The 15677-nt window shown below is 43.6% G+C and overlaps 1 protein-coding gene, 2 long non-coding RNA genes and 1 pseudogene across 5 annotated transcripts in view; 3 read left to right on the top strand and 1 right to left on the bottom strand.

Moving 5' to 3' along the window:
* MRPS18B (mitochondrial ribosomal protein S18B) overlaps window positions 1-8247 on the top strand; it is a 10477-nt gene extending 2230 nt beyond the window's left edge. For both annotated transcript variants that reach the window (XM_080996075.1, XM_080996074.1), the window contains exons 2-7: window positions 808-958; window positions 4602-4699; window positions 4965-5033; window positions 5863-5929; window positions 7592-7651; window positions 7889-8247. In XM_080996075.1, coding sequence (XP_080852201.1) covers window positions 808-958; window positions 4602-4699; window positions 4965-5033; window positions 5863-5929; window positions 7592-7651; window positions 7889-8100 — 657 coding nt within the window. In that variant the 3' untranslated portion in view covers window positions 8101-8247. The remainder of the gene's footprint in view (window positions 1-807; window positions 959-4601; window positions 4700-4964; window positions 5034-5862; window positions 5930-7591; window positions 7652-7888) is intronic.
* LOC308471794 lies at window positions 3863-4232 on the top strand. The gene is made up of 2 exons (XR_013983157.1): window positions 3863-3937; window positions 4046-4232. It is a non-coding gene; the product is annotated as an uncharacterized lncRNA (long non-coding RNA).
* LOC308471793 lies at window positions 5041-14616 on the bottom strand. The gene is made up of 3 exons (XR_013983156.1): window positions 14213-14616; window positions 12615-12717; window positions 5041-5186 (listed from the first exon to the last, which is right to left on the bottom strand). It is a non-coding gene; the product is annotated as an uncharacterized lncRNA (long non-coding RNA).
* Window positions 14617-14665: 49 nt separating this feature from the next.
* On the top strand, window positions 14666-15134 carry LOC308465664 (activated RNA polymerase II transcriptional coactivator p15 pseudogene; annotated as a pseudogene). The gene has a single exon. The product of its transcript is annotated as an activated RNA polymerase II transcriptional coactivator p15 pseudogene (transcript).
* The last annotated feature ends 543 nt before the right edge of the window (window positions 15135-15677 follow it).

The raw sequence follows: 15677 nt of genomic DNA, 5'->3' as shown, positions 1-15677 counted from the left end.
TCCTACAGCCAATCAAAACAAGACATTCCCTCCCATAGGCTTTCAGTCTAAACAGGAGAAGGGTGGGGGAGAAAGCAAAAGACACCAATTCTTAAAGTGTAACAATAGCTATTTCTAATAGGCTTGTTCATACCTTACGGTGGACACAGATGCAAGCTATGGCTGCACACATACAAGTGTGATGTACTTGGTGATTTGTACAGCTCAACTACGTATTGTGTACACTGTGTGATGGAGGAGAGAGCATGCAAGCTCACTTTCATTCTTTTAACTACAGTTAACAGACAGGAGAACTGTGTCTTCGCTGTCCCTTAATGGATATTGTCTGAAGCCAGGATCTCAGAATTTCTCAGATCTCAGAATTTTTGAATTCTATTATAACCACAGAATTCCTTACCCCCAGGAAAAGTGAAAATATGACAGCTACTTATTTTGCATAGTTTCGAGAAAGAATGAGAATAGTTTTATTGTCTTCTATTGTGTGCTGAATTGGCAGTGGAGAAGGCAAATGGGGCCCTTAATTTCTGAACACTTCATTTGAGGAATATAGCTTTTTCAACTTGCTGTGATGTAATAATAATAATAATTACTGTATTATTGTTATTGTTAATTTCTATGCCACCCACCTGCCCCAGCTACTCTGGGTGGCTTTCAACAAATTGTAAAACATCAAATATTAAAAACTTCACTATACAGGGTTTCTGCTTTTTTAAAAAACAAACAAACAAACAAACAAACAAACCACTATCACCATTCATATCGATATCTGCCTTTTTACACATGCCTTGCTTTGCTTCTACCCTTTAGAATGTATCCAGCATTTCCGTCCTGCAGCCCGAGCGATTAACTTTCCGTATTTACAGCACAGAGGCTGGCGAAGCTGAACCCACAGAGCAAGTGGCTTCTGACACAGAATCACGTTTTAAAGAGAAGCCGTGGGAGTACTTTGAGTCTGAAGGTATCTGGGGAATATAAGGACAGCAGCAATGTGTGTGTGTGAGTGCAAGTGAAAGGAGTGGTGTGTCGTTGAAGAATAGGGCATGAACTGCAATGACATTCATGCGACTGCAGATCTTTTTACATAGATAAAAGTGGATAATGCTGTACCTGTATTAGTCAGTGTGGTGCTTTCCTGATGTTGTGGACTCCAACTTCCACCAGCCTTGGCCTGGATGGCCTGTGGATTAGGGAATTGTAGTCCACAACATCTGGAGGATGCCACATTGGCTCATGTTGGCATCTGTCTGTCTAGGGAGACAGTGGAGGAGTTCACCTTTGTGAGTGAAGTCAAACCATTGCAGAGTTACAGCACCTGCTGTGGCTGTAGGGGCTGATACTGGAGAGACATCTTTTGTTGCAGCTGGGGCAGGTGAAGGTGTCTGGTTGTGCTGCTGCAGGTGTACCATGGCATTTCTTCTCTTTGTACTCATCCCAGTGGTTATTCCTCCTCTGGTCATTACTGCAGATACACAACCTGACTGTCTCCAGGCACTGCGGTAGCCACATTGGCTACTCCTGGGATAATTCCCATGGCCAAGAATGTTGACCCCTGCCTGTATGTAACAGTACAGTTACATACAGGAGCTGACCATTGGCCACTCTGTTTGGGGCTGATGGGTGTTGCAACCCTGATGGCGGTTTGGAGTTGGTGACAAGGGTAAGGGCCTTTTTAGCTGTGGCTCCCCACTTGTGGAATGCTCTCCCTGTTGTGGTCTGCCTGGCAACATCATTAACATTTCTTTGGCAACAGGTAAAAATGTCCTCTTCTTCCATGCACTGACAGATTATGTTAATTCTTCTGTTTGTTACTCAAATGTTCTATATAGCTAAAGTTTTCTGCCGTTACCTGGTTTGTTTTACAGTGTTTATGATTTTTTCTGTAATATATTGTTATTTTGTGCTATGCCTTCAGGTTTTTAACTTTTCATAAGTCACCTAGAGCAGGGGTGTCAAACTCAAATTCATCGGGGGCCGCGCCGCCGCTAGAGGGCAGACATTCTCTGGCTTGTAGGCTGCCGCGCATGCGCTGAAGAGGCAGCTTTCTTGTGTCAAAAAAAAAAAAAAGCGAGAATAAAAGGTGAAGGCTGGCGGCGGCTACACGGGCCACATGACGAGGTCTGGCGGGCCGGATTCGGCCCGCGGGCCTTGTGTTTGACACCCATGACCTAGAGGCTATTTTCTTAGGTGACCAAGAAATTATAAACAAACAAACATCAACATCTAGAGGGTTATCAGGGTTGAAAGAATCTCCTACAGAAATTTGCTAGCAAACTTTTTCAGCAGGGGGCCTGTCCATTGTCCCTCAGACTTTGGGGGCCGGACTATATTTTGAAAAAAAATATGAATGAATTCCTATGCCCCACAAATAACCCAGAGATGCATTTTAAATAAAAGGACACATTCTACTCATGTAAAAACACGCTGATTCCCAGACTGTCCGTGGGACGGATTTAGAAGGCGATTGGGCCGGATCCAGCCCCTGGGCCTTAGTTTGCCTATCCATGTGCTAGACTTTACATTTTTCTATTTTTAACTCCACATACACCATTACATAATAATAATAATAATAATAATAATAATAATAATTTTTTATTTCTACCCCGCCCTCCCCAGCCAAGGCCGGGCTCAGAGCGGCTTACAAGCAATAATAAAAACAAGATGAATGATTACAACTTAAAAACAAAAATAAAATACAACATTAAAATAATGGAACATTAAAATATTAAAATGTAGCCTCATCGCAGGAGAAGAAGGAAAAGAATAAAGAAAGAGAGGGAGGGAGGGAATCAAATTGGCTCCAAGCCAAAGGCCAGGTGGAACAACTCTGTCTTACAGGCCCTGCGGAAAGAAATCAGATCCTGCAGGGCCCTGGTCTCATGAGACAGAGCTTTCCACCAGGCCGGAGCCAGAGTTGAAAAGGCCCTGGCTCTGGTTGAAGCCAATCTAACTTCCTTAGGGCCCGGGACCACTAGGGTGTTGTTATTTATGGACCTTGAGGCTCTCCGTGGGGCATACCAGGAGAAGCGGTCCCGTAGGTATGAGGGTCCTAGGCCGTGAAGGCTTTAAAGGTCAAAAGCAGCACCTTAAATCTGACCCTGTACTCCACCGGGAGCCACTGCAGCTTGAAAAGCATGTACATGCAGTTCTTATAAGTGTGCCATGCCTTTCTCCCGTGGGACAGCATACAAATGGTTCTCAGAAGTATTTTTTCCAGGCATGTTCCAAAGCAGGACCAGCATGCTTGCTCTGTGTGATTTCCCTTGTATCTGTTGGGAACATGCAGTCATTGGTTCTCTGCTTTGGGTTCGTGCGGCTATTTTGTTTGCCTCCTTCCAGCTACAGTTGAGCACTAAGCTCTCTGGGTCAAGTTCAGTCACTGGCACCTCCAGTTGCTGGGCTTGGAACATTCTCTGCCTGAAGCTTTAGAGAGCCATTGGCAGTGTGAAACCAGATAACCCATTGGCCTGATTCAGTATAAAGTAGTTTCTTCTGGTCATCTATGAATATTTACCAGATTCTCAGTAAAGAACGGTTAGCAAAGCCATAAAGTTTGCTTGGGGCACATAGCAGTAGCAATTGGGTGACTGCTAGATTTTAAAACTCACTCAACTCCCAGCATGCAGTTCTGTGCTGTTTTTATTTATATAGCACTATCAGTGTTCATAGTGCTTTATAGAGTTCTCTCCTCGTGTCTGTGTGTGTGTGTGTGTGTGTGTGAGAGAGAGAGAGAGAGAGAGAGAGAGAGAGAGAGAGATTAGGGTGTAAATTTAAACAGCAGAGGGAGGTAATGGGGTCAAGGCAAGAAAAAGTGAGGCAAGGGCAGTACTGGATGAAGAGGAGGTCAGTGCGCTTAACAGCTACATAAGCTCCAGTTGATTTGGGAGTTAGAACTAAGCAGTTAAGTAAAAATCCTCATGAGAGGTTTTGAAGGAAGAAAGTGCTACATGGGGAGTTCAAAACACAAGGGGCAGCAGGGAAGAGGAGGAGCAGGAAACTTTGGGGCAACTGGGGGTGGTCAAGTTGGAGGAACAAATATCACTGGCAGAAATAACGGCTAAAGGATAGGGTGAGACAGATCTGCAGAGAGGCTCTGAGAACAGTTGCACACTAAGATGGGAATAAAATCTATTGAGCCCAGTGGGACCTACATTTGAGAAGCCGTGCATGGGCTTGTGTTCAAATGGAAAGAGACAAAGGGATGCTTGTAGTCTTGGAGAGGGTGTATTAAATAATATATTTATTTTTGAATGGGTGTGGTTCATCACAACACCAACATTCCTTTAACCACCATCTGTAATTTTGACGAATGGTGCAGTCGAAGGCATGACTTTCTCTCGGGTAAATCACATGGCTTAGTGGGGCTTGCTGACAAGTCGATAGAGCTGCAGCCCAAGTTTCTTAAACTACCATCACCTTTTCCTTCACAAGACAGTAAGCCTGTTGTTTCATCTAGGGCACTCAGTGTGAAGCGGATTTGTAGTTGAACCTGTAATAGTTGGGCTCAGGAGGCTGAAAGCTTCTGCTGTGTTGTCCTTTTGGAGAGCCTTGACAAAATGCTGCTGTGATTGACTGGCATCGTTTTTCTCTCTCTCCCGCTTTAGAATACATAGAAAGATATGGCAGCAATCCCGTCTGGTTTGGCTACCGGCGCAATCACAAGGGCCAGATTCCACCACAGAAGACCCGGAAGACTTGCATTGTGAGTGTGTTTCTTTCCCCCTTTTTTGTGATGTGTGCCAAAACTGAGTTCCAAATGGATACTTTGCATCAGAGGTTGTGTGTGTGTGTGTGTGTGTGTGTGTGTGTGTGTGAGAGAGAGAGAGAGAGAGAGAGAGAATACTGTCACTTCTTTTTGGGCTGCCTATAGTAGCCATTTTGTGGTGGCACCCATGCTTTTATCAATACCAGCACCTCTTCTTCTTTTTATATGTAATGACATTCATTTGATACGTTTGTTCCTGCAGAGAGGAAAGCACGTCTGTGGGAATCCCTGCCCTATCTGCAGAGACCAAAACCTCTTCCTGGATTATAGGGTAAGAGAAACCAAAATTTGTTTCTGAATTGAAATAACCTGCTTTTCAACTGAAAGTCTCCAAAGCAGATAACAAGACTTTTTAGAAATACAGTCATACCTCGGGTTGAAGTAGCTTCGGTTTGAGTGTTTTCGGGTTGTGCTCCGTGGCGACCTGCAAGTAACAGAATGCGTTACTTCCGGGTTTTGCCGCTCGTGCATGCGCAGACGCAAAAATGACGTCATGCGCAGAAGCAGCGACCCTCGCAGATGCGGGTTGCGTTCGCTTCAGGATGCGAATGGGGCTCCAGAATGGATCCCGTTTGCATCCAGAGGTACCACTGTAGTATAAAAATTTGCTACATTTTGAAAGGGGTGGTGGTTGGTCGCCATGTTAATCAGAACAGCAGGGACTGGTAAGAGAGGTAAAAGTACAACGTTCAAGGCCCTCCAGCTTCCTTGCCTTGACATCTTAAGAGCCAGTAAGGGAGGAATGAGGCGACCTTCCCTAGAGAGGACACTCTGTGGCTGCAGAGAAGGCCCCCGGCTCACGTCGCCACCACAGCATGTCAGATGGCCCCAAAGGGAAGAGCTATGTAGCTCTTTGGTCAAGCATCTACTTAGCATTTAGAAGGTCCTTGGTTCAATTCTCGGCATCTCAGGTAGGGCCGGGAGGGATACATCTGATGTCCTGTGGAGCAGCTGTCAGTCAGTGTCAACAGGACTGAGTTTAAGATGGACCAATGGTCTAACTAACTAATGGCAGCTTCATAGGGAACTGGCAGAAATAGCTTTAGTGCCCATGATCCCTTTTTTGAATTGTAACATGTAAAGTCTGATTATTCCCGCAGAATGTGAGGCTTCTGGAGCAGTTCATCAGCCCCCACACAGGCATCACCTACCACCCGACGCACACAGGTGAGCCACCGTTTGCCCTTCATACCCCCCATTCCACTTAATTCTACATCCCTGTTGTTGTCTACCTTGTTGAGGTTTCTGGCACTGGGAGGAAGGGAGAACTCTATACCAGACAGGTAAATGATAGAGAGGCTCTTCTCAGCCTCCAAATTCTTTCCCATTGTACTAGAACTTGTGGTCACTCACTAAAACTGATTAACAGTGGATCCCTAAAACAGTAGACTCCCTAAAAAAAACTTGTTTCACGCAATACATTTTTTTAATGGAATTCACTGCAACCAGATGACCACAAGTTTAGATGGCTTTAAAAAGGGGTTAGTCAAATTCATGGAATATATATCTATTAGCGTCCATTAGCCATGATTCTAGTCCATTGCCTATTTATTGCACCTTTCTTTCAAAAGACTGATGGTTGTCTTCTCCCTCTCCAAGGCCATCCATGGAGCTTTGTGTCTGAATTGGGATTTGAACCTGGGTCTTCTGAGTGCAACAGTAATCGTTATTAATTTTGGCCCTGTTAGGCCAAACACCACAGAGCGACTATACTGGACTGAAATAGTTTACAGCACTGGAAAAATTCTAGCTTTCTCCCATCTTCTCCACATATTAACTGACTGGTTCCTGCACTCATCATCTGAGGCCTCTCTTTGTGTGCCCCCTCTACAAGAGTTCTGGAGGGTGGCAACACAAGAATGGGCCTTTTCTGCAGTGGCTCCTTGTTTGTGGAATGCCCTCCTCGGGGAGGCTCGCCTGGCACCTTCACTACATATCTTTAGGCACCAGGCAAAAATGTTTCTCTATAACCAAGCCTTTGGCTGAATAAACATTCTAAGACCTTTTGAATGTGTTGGGGGGTATTTTATTATGCATTTTGCATTCTTATTTTGTATTATGTTGTGAACCACCCTGAGATCTTCGGATGAAAGGTGGTATACACCACTTGCTTCAGGACCTGCTTGTGGGCTTTCTGAAAAAAGCTGGAGGAAACAGGATGCTGGAGTAAATGAGCTTTGGTCTGAGCCAACAGGGCTCTTTATGTTTTTTTAAAAATAGTTTTCTAGGTGCCACTCAGAGTAGCCTGTTGGCCAGAAGCATAGTTTTACTGCACAACCTGACCTGACCTCCTTGGGATTGGTCATGCTGTGTGGCCAGGTTTTAGGGAAAGGATGGTAGTTGGGTGGGAGGATGCATGCCTTGCAATACAAGTTCCCAGGATTAATCCCTGGCATTAACAAACAAACAAGCAAACAAGGCAGCAGGTGATCTGCCTAACATGCTGGTGAGCCAGTCACTGCCAATCACAGGAGGCAGCACTGGCTAGGCTGTCAGGTAGTTTGACTCGGAATAAGGCAGCTTCCTAGAATCCTGACCTATTTTAAAAGGTGTACATGAGCCTTGTCATTTTCCTGTGGAAAGGCCTGCTCCTGCCCAAACTCCATAACTTTCAAGCTCTTTTGTGACGACATGATTACTCATGAAAAGGTACACTACCAGATCATTTGATTTGGAGAATCGACTCCATGAGAAGAGAAGTTGGCCAGTCCGGGTTCTAAGGTATAAGAGGCGTGATAGACTCTCCATACCTAAGTGCAAACAAGTTTTTATTTGCATGCGACTGCAGTCTCTGCTGCACTTTGAAACGTTTGCCTCCTTCTGTCACAGGTATCTGCATGAAGAAGTATCAGCAACTGACCAAAGCTATTCAGATGGCTCGGGACAGTGGTGAGTGGCATGAAGCTGAGCAAAGGAGTTGGGTTGAAGCTGGAGGGGGAGAGGATGCCTGCAGGGCTGTGTGTGGGATAATGCAGCCCCACCCGTACTCCATATCAGCAGTGGGAGATTCTGCAGCCCAGCAACAGGGAGATATTGTGGGTGTGGGAGGGGGTGTCGTTCCATCTTCTTTGGAGATAGCAAGAAACTGTCTTTCTGACATGTTTACTCCTCCGCCTCCTCCCTCAGGCCTTTTATCCTCTAGTGTCCCCTTCGTCACTTTCCACGAGGACTACAGCAACCAGCATCCAGCTGTCAGCAAGACCCCTCCGTCCCCAGCCCTGCAGAACAAGACAGCGTGGTATGAGTGGTACGAGTGGCAGCAGCCCCCGGAGAAGGAGATTCAACGGATGAGGAGGATTTACAAGGACTACCTGAAAGAGGAGAGCAGTCCCCCGTGAGTTAGGCAGGTGGCACTGGGTGAAACACTCCCTAGTGGTTGTAGAATTGGTCCTTCAAAATATTTTGAACATCCAGTTTTGATGGATAGATCTTGGCTGCCTTCTGTTTGCTCATCTACCCATGTGTCAATAAAGTCAAATACCTTATCCGTGACTCTGGTGGTTGATTTACCCCCCTCTGTCAATATCTGACTGCGGTGTGGGGTAGGGGAGAAGCAAAAGCAAAGGTTGGGTACTGGGCAACCATAAACTCCAAACTCAGCCTTCCAGTGAGCAGGTATTGTGTTTATTCTGTGATGGGAATTTTGAGGTCTTAGATATATGTTTAATGTTCATAAGTGTACCAACCAAGCACGTACATAGATCAGCACAGGAAGACAGACCTGAAACCATTTTGATTCCAAAACTGAGCAAATGTTTTCTCTGCAAGGTCAAAGGAAAATGGAAAAGCCTCCCCATTGTCTTTTCCTTCACAAATCCTGTCTTAAGGGCACATTTAAGATCTGAATAGGCTGTGATCCTGTGACCTGGCCCAGGAACTAAGTATTTATCATTACAAAAGACTGGCCAGGCTCCCCAGGCAATCCAATCAAGTAAGCAGGGTATCCAATCAAGTAACCTGCCAGACAGGAGATAAACAACATTCAAATTTCTGTTTTAGACCACCTTTTCTGTGATGTAGGTATGACGTATCTGGGGTGGTGGTCTTGGGTTACACCCCTTCTGTGATGTATGTATGGAGGGGTGGTCTTGATCTACAGGGTGGCAATTTCAAAAGTCTTTATAAGGCCTTGCGCGCCGTTTTTCTGGGTTCCTCCTCCTCTCCTGCGGGTGAGGGGAGCACCCTGTTGCAACAGATCAATAAAGATCAGGCTTACTAGCTGCTTTGCTTCTCAATATTCTGTGGTTGGCCTCTGTTATTTTCTCCTAACAATAGGGAACCTATGTAAGGACTCTATATGGGCTCTTGGATACCCCATAAGGGGAAAAGGGCAGATTTTTCTTTACAACAATATGCATAAGCAGAAGTTAACCTTCACTAAATGAACCCATGCTTGGAGCACACTTTTAGTTGAAAGGTATTCAGACTGAGGCGCAGAGTTCTGGTTGACCTAGCTAGCTATCTAGGTGGAGAAACAAAGAAGCTATGCTTGCCCCTTTGTTCTCAGAAGGTGTATCCAAGATGTTCTCTTGGCTCAAGGTCCAGAGAAAGAATATGAGGAGGAGCGGGAAGTTATAAAGAGGATGCAGCCTGAGACTTGCCAGTCTGAACATGAAAGAGAGAGAGAAGTCAGCATGGTGATGAAAGTACAGGGATAGTCTGGGAAGCTGGAGACTCATTACTCTTGGAACCCATGCCACCCCCTCTCAGCCAGCTGAGTGGCACCCAAATTTCAAACAAGTATTTGAGGCCAGTCCATTGTGCAGTATGGCTGATGGGAGTTGGCAGCACGACTGCAAAACAGCTGCAATCTTCTTTCTGGGAATCCACATGTTCTCTCGCTCACTCTGAACCATGGGAACTGGGTCAGAATGTCACACTTCTAAAACCTTTTCTTCCTTCGCTACAGTTGTTGTTAACTTTTATTAAATTTTCAAATTTTACATTTCAAATTAAACATCTTTTATTATACCATTCATTCATTGACTTCCCTCCCTCCCCTTCCAAGGTTCATTTAACTTATCCACCACTCCTGCTTATTTTAATATAGCCATCTAATTTAATTTTCTTATCTTACATCAGTTCAAAATATGTCATTCCGTTGAATTACTTTAATTCTGCTGTGCACAATTATTTTCAGTATACTGAACAAAAATTTTCCACTCTTTAAATACCTGGTCTTGTTGTTCTCTTATTCTACTTGTTAGGTCTGCTAATTCTGCATATTCTTACCTTAAATTGCCAATCTTCCTTACTAGGGACCTCTCACACTTTCCATTGTTGGGCTAACAAGATCCGAGCTGTTGTGGTTGTGTACATGAATAAGTTCTTCTCATTCCTAGGAACCTCTGAACCATTCCTAACAGAGATGCCTCTTTTTTTTGGGGGGGGGGGAGTTGTTTTAAACCTACTTTTATCTCGTATATCATTTCCCAATATACTTTAACTTTTTTACATGTCCACCACATATGGGAAAAAGTTCCTTCTACTTTGCATTTCCAGCATTCTATTTATCACATGTGGGGAAAGCTGTTTCTTTAGCACGCTACTCACTGAAACCATGTAAGGAAAATTGAATTTGATATGAGAAGGGTAGGGAGAGAAAGGGAACCCATTTGACACCCAAGCTGTGCTACAAAACTAACATCTGGAAGAACCAAACTAGCGTGCCGCCACTGTTCAGCGGCTTCACTCATAACCTGTGTTGACACTGGTATTCCCTCCCCTATCATTACCGCCCTTTCGCAGATGAATCCATGCAGTTGCAACCATAATATACAGCAGTTTGAAAAAACAAAACCTGGTGCACCATCAAGAACAGCTTCAGCCAGCAAATTGTTGGGTGGATGACACTACGCCTAAAGGTTAAGTTTGAATTGTGCAAATATTCAAAACAAAGAGCACAGAGACGCCCCAAAGTAACATAAGAAAACAAAGGATTTCACTTGCTTACTCAGAAGGAAGCTAACAAGTCAAAAAGCAAGATGTAACATGCAGACTACTTTGCAGTCAAATTAATGCACTCCTAACTAGGACTGCAGGGGATAAATTGGCACAAGTAAATGGTTAGTGTAAGGCACTCCCAGTGTCTGTTGAGTCAGAGAGCCACTGTATTGAATTTCCTAATGGATTTGAGCTTCATGCTGAATACTCCGTTTGAGAAACTGGAAGTTTTCTTACTTCACAGTCTGCTATATGCATTCCTGGGAGATGAAAATGCTCTTCTGCTGCAAATCAGTATCCTGTAATCCAGTTGTCTTCAACCTTGTCAGAGCCAGGACCTACTTTTAACCCAATCATGCAACTGGGGGACCCATTTCTTAACCTTTTACCATAGCTAAAAGACCCCTGGGTGGTTAAATCCAGTCAAAGGTGAATATGGGTTGTGGCGCTTATCTCGCTTCAGGGTGAGGGAGCTGGCGTTTGTCCACAGACAGCTTTCTGGGTCATGTGGCCAGCTTCTGGCGCAACGGAACACCTTGACGGAAATCAGAGCACACGGAAACGCCATTTACCTTCCCACCACAGCAGTACCTATTTATCTACTTGCATTGGCATGCTTTTGAACTGCTAGGTTGGCAGGAGCTGGGACAGAGAGCAACGGGAACTCACCCTGTTGCAGGGATTTGAACCGCGGACCTTCTGATCAGCAACTCCAAGAGGCTCAGTGGTTTAGACCACGGCGCCACCTGTGTCCCTAACATTTTACCGTATATTTGCATGATAGTAGTGCTCCTGTTGCAGCCCACTAGCAGGTCCCTACAAGCATTTGAAGGCTGTGCCTTTTGAGAATCTTTTCCCCCCTGTATCCATTCCTTATAGTGCATAATAACTTCAGATGTGTGACTTTGTGTGAGAGAACAAATAATAAATACATAAAGCAGTGTTTTGTTTCTGCTTATGATCTACTGATGTTCTGTATTTGAGAATGGCTGTAAATGGCCTGGTAAATTAGTGCATCACACTTCCTGTCGTGCCAGCAATTAACTCTAAAGAAACTGTCAGCGAAGGCGCAAATAATTTTGAATGCCTTAATTACAAGGCATCATGTGATAATCATGTAATAATGGTCCGGGATAGCCAACAGTACTTACCTGTAACTTATGACTGCATAATATTCAGCTACAGCCATGCTGTTCCCGACACTTCAGGATGAAATTGGAGAACAACTGTCACCCTTTTCTTAAAAGCAGCCTTGAAGACATGCAGTTTTGTTAAAATCTAACATGCAAATGCTTTAACTCTTGTTTAAAGTTCTTAGCCCTCACCAGTGCTAAGAGGTTTTGAAAAATGCTATGATCAAGGGCGTATAGATAACATTTGCATTAAGCATCAGTGGCAAACCTTTTGAGGCCACTGGGGTTGCCTTACAGTTGCCCGTGGATGCAAGGAGCTGATGCCAGCCCTGACTTAAAGGATAATAATAGTATAATACAGGTTTAAATGTTTGCCAACTGTAGAGCAATTTGCTCATGAAGATTGCATGCGCATTACATAAGGCTCTTCTCCCAGAACTTGCTCCCCCAGTGGCTGTTCCACCTGATCATTATAATGATTATGTAACATTAGGACAGCAGAGTTGGTACCCGAAGTTAATTATTTTCCTTGTCTCACTCAATCTCTTTCCCCTCTAATATTATGCCTATTAGAATGTACACATTCTCTTCAGAAGACTGTACTGTCAGTGGCAGAAAAGCAGAATATAAAAGTAATGGATGACTATCAAAAGCACATAGCCATATTAGTCCATTAGATAGGGTTGCTAGGGTTGCCATATTTCAAACCCCAAAGTTGTTGAGCATTTTTTTTTTACAAAAAAGCCAAAAAACCCACAATTTTTTGGTTTACTTGCCAAAGATCCAGGACAAACTGCCGCCTTCCTGAAATTCCCCCCGGACGTCACTTCTGCCTTTGAAATCCCAGTAATGTTGGAAAATTCCAGACCTATGGGAGCCCTACTTTAGAACAAAAGTGATAAGAAAGGCAAATTAGTAATTTTATTGGGACCAAGCAATGCTCACATAGGATGTGAGTCATTCAATTAGATCGAACTCTTCTATAGGCCAGTTATTCCCAAGAAGAAACACATATTATGTTCAAAAGTATTCAATGTATTGCATGCAAACTATGTCAATTTCAGTCTAAATATGGGTGGGGAGAGGTCTTTTCAGACTTAATTCAGTTTAATGGGTTTTCTCCCTTGGAACACAAGAAGACGGTCTACAGCCTTATACCATCTAGAGTGACTGGCAGAGGCTTTCCAAGGTTTCAAAAAAACATAGCAATGTTGGTGTTAAAGCCAAGGCTAAGACTTAATGTTATTTTGAACCAAAGATACACCATTTTGATATATCAGGATCATTTATTCTTATTGTAATCATGCTGTAATGAAAGCTTGAGAGGGGGACAAAGAGAGAACACAGAAATGTGTAAAAGAAAGTTATAAATGCATGCAAGGGCTTGGGCTGTACAGCAGACCTTACAGTAGGTGGGGTTTCCCCCCACATCACTGGTAATGATAGGCTTTTTAGTTACACTAACTATGTGCATTGAAAATCAAAATATTAGCTTCCGTCCTATAGCTCCTGTTACTTTCCGAAGTCATCCTCTGTTGTTGGCAAGCCCAATCTTGTGTTTAAAAATTATAACAAGGCCCAGAGGGGATTTTTACGTCACTTAACGGTCTTTGGCAGCTACACAGCATAATGAAGTTATTGCTCAGGAAGTCTGAAACTAGTTCATTTAGTTCTAGCTGTTGCAGTTGTGGGAATAACCTTGAGAAATATAACCTTACAGAAATACTGCCCATGATAGGATGGGAATGGTATTACTGCAGCTACTTCAACCTCTTTAGGGTGCCAGAAAGCTGTTGTGTTTGTTGCAACAGTACGTAAGCCTGCAATCCTGCACACACACTGATATAGGAATGCACTGTGCCATGGCCACCCTGTTGGGAAAGGATCATTCTTAATCGTTAATTTCCCTTGCCTTGCTTTTATTCTCTTCCTGGCTTGTTCCAGAGTTGAAATGATCAGAAGGAAACTAACATTAGCCTTGCTAATGTGGTGTAGTGGTTAGGAGCGGTAGTCTCGTAACCTGGGGAACCAGGTTCGCGTCTCCGCTCCTCCACATGCAGCTGCTGGGTGACCTTGGGCCAGTCACACTTCTTTGAAGTCTCTCAGCCCCACTCACCTCACAGAGTGTTTGTTGTGGGGGAGGAAGGGAAAGGAGAATGTTAGCCACTTTGAGACTCCTTAAAGGGAGTGGAAGGCGGGATATCAAATCCAAACTCTTCTTCTTCTTCTTCTTCTTCTTCTTCTTCTTCTTCTTCTTCTTCTTCTTCTTCTACATTGTTCTTATGCTAGGCTTTATTAGTATATATACAGCTTTTCATTTGTATAGAAAAGCCATGGGTTTTAAAATGAAATATAATTCTTAGGCTGCACTCACCTGAGAAGTAAGCCCTATTGAATTCTACAGGACCTAGTTCTGAGTAGACACGGCTTGGATCACACTGTTGCCCAGTTACCAGGTTTACACTCAAGGATCCGTGTCATGCATTATGATACTTTGTGGGAAATTTAAAAACAGCTTGTTTTTAAAGGGCATAATGCAATGACCACACACTTGCGGGTGGGTTGTGTAGCGGAATCAGGATAATGAAGTAGATGACTATTGATGTGGTAGACTGGACTGCCTCTTGTCAGCTCACATTTTTTAAAAATAGGTACTGCTCTGGTGGGAAGGTAAACGGTGTTTCTGTGCGCTGCTCTGGTTCGCCAGAAGCGGCTTAGTCATTCTGGCCACATGACCCAGAAGCTGTACGTCGGCTCCCTCGGCCAATAAAGCGAGATGAGCACCGCAACCCCAGAGTCGTCCGCAACTGGACCTAACAGTCAGGTGTCCCTTTACCTTTACTATATAAAAGATGCTTATGGGTGGATGGGTGGGGGGAAGGCAAGCCAAGAAGAAGGCAGTGAGAGCAGCGGGCACTGAGTGGAACAATGCTGAAATCAAAAGAACTTGTATCTTCAAGCTCATCTGCCAGTGATTCAAACAGTGAAGCTGACAAAAAGGTGAAAAGGAAAAACAAGCAGTGCCCGAAAAGCCTGTAAAGAAACAGAAGACTGGTGAAAGCTCCAAGCAACGTAGCAACCGAGATGAGAATATGTTTCAGATTGGTAAAATAAGATATGTCAGTGTTCATGATTTTAAAGGTAAAGTCCTAATTGATACTACAGAATGCTGGATGGATGAAGAAGGTGAAATGAAACTTGGCAGAAAAAGGTATCTCTTTAAGTCCGGAACAGTGGAGCCAGCTGAAGGAACAGATTACTGATACTACATTGATGAAGCAGTAAGAAAACTGTAAAGATGAGCCATGCAGAAACTATACTGTTGTTATAGGTTTAAGTAGTCTTTTTACATTGGCTCTCATTTTCTAAACTATTTGTTTTCCAAGCTATTGCATATTTGGATTGTATAAATAATTATTGTATATATAATAAATTATTATTATTATTTAGAAGACAGCTGAAGGCAGCCCTGTTTAGGGGAGCTTTTAATGTTTAATGCTGTATCATGTTTTTAATATTCAGTTGGGAGCTGCCCAGAGTGGCTGAGGAAACCCAGCCAGATGGGCGGGGAATAAGTAATAAATTATTATTATGATGATTGGACTGCAAAACAATTTGTAAGATGAGCGCTTTTTTAAAAAAATGTGCATTAAAAGTGTATTCTGGGTGAAGTTACAGATGTGTATACTTTTATTAAACAGGTGTCACGTTCTCACATCATGGTGTAAAATAAAACACATTCAATTAAAAATAAAATAAAATAAAAATAAAAGATCCTTAAGCAACGTAGCCGAACAAAGCTGGCGAACAGGGACAACAACTCAGCAGACATCCGTGCT

Source organism: Podarcis pityusensis (assembly GCF_964106645.2).
Source record: "Podarcis pityusensis genome assembly, chromosome: 2".
NCBI lineage: Eukaryota > Metazoa > Chordata > Lepidosauria > Squamata > Lacertidae > Podarcis > Podarcis pityusensis.
This window is presented reverse-complemented; position numbering and strand designations above follow the sequence as displayed.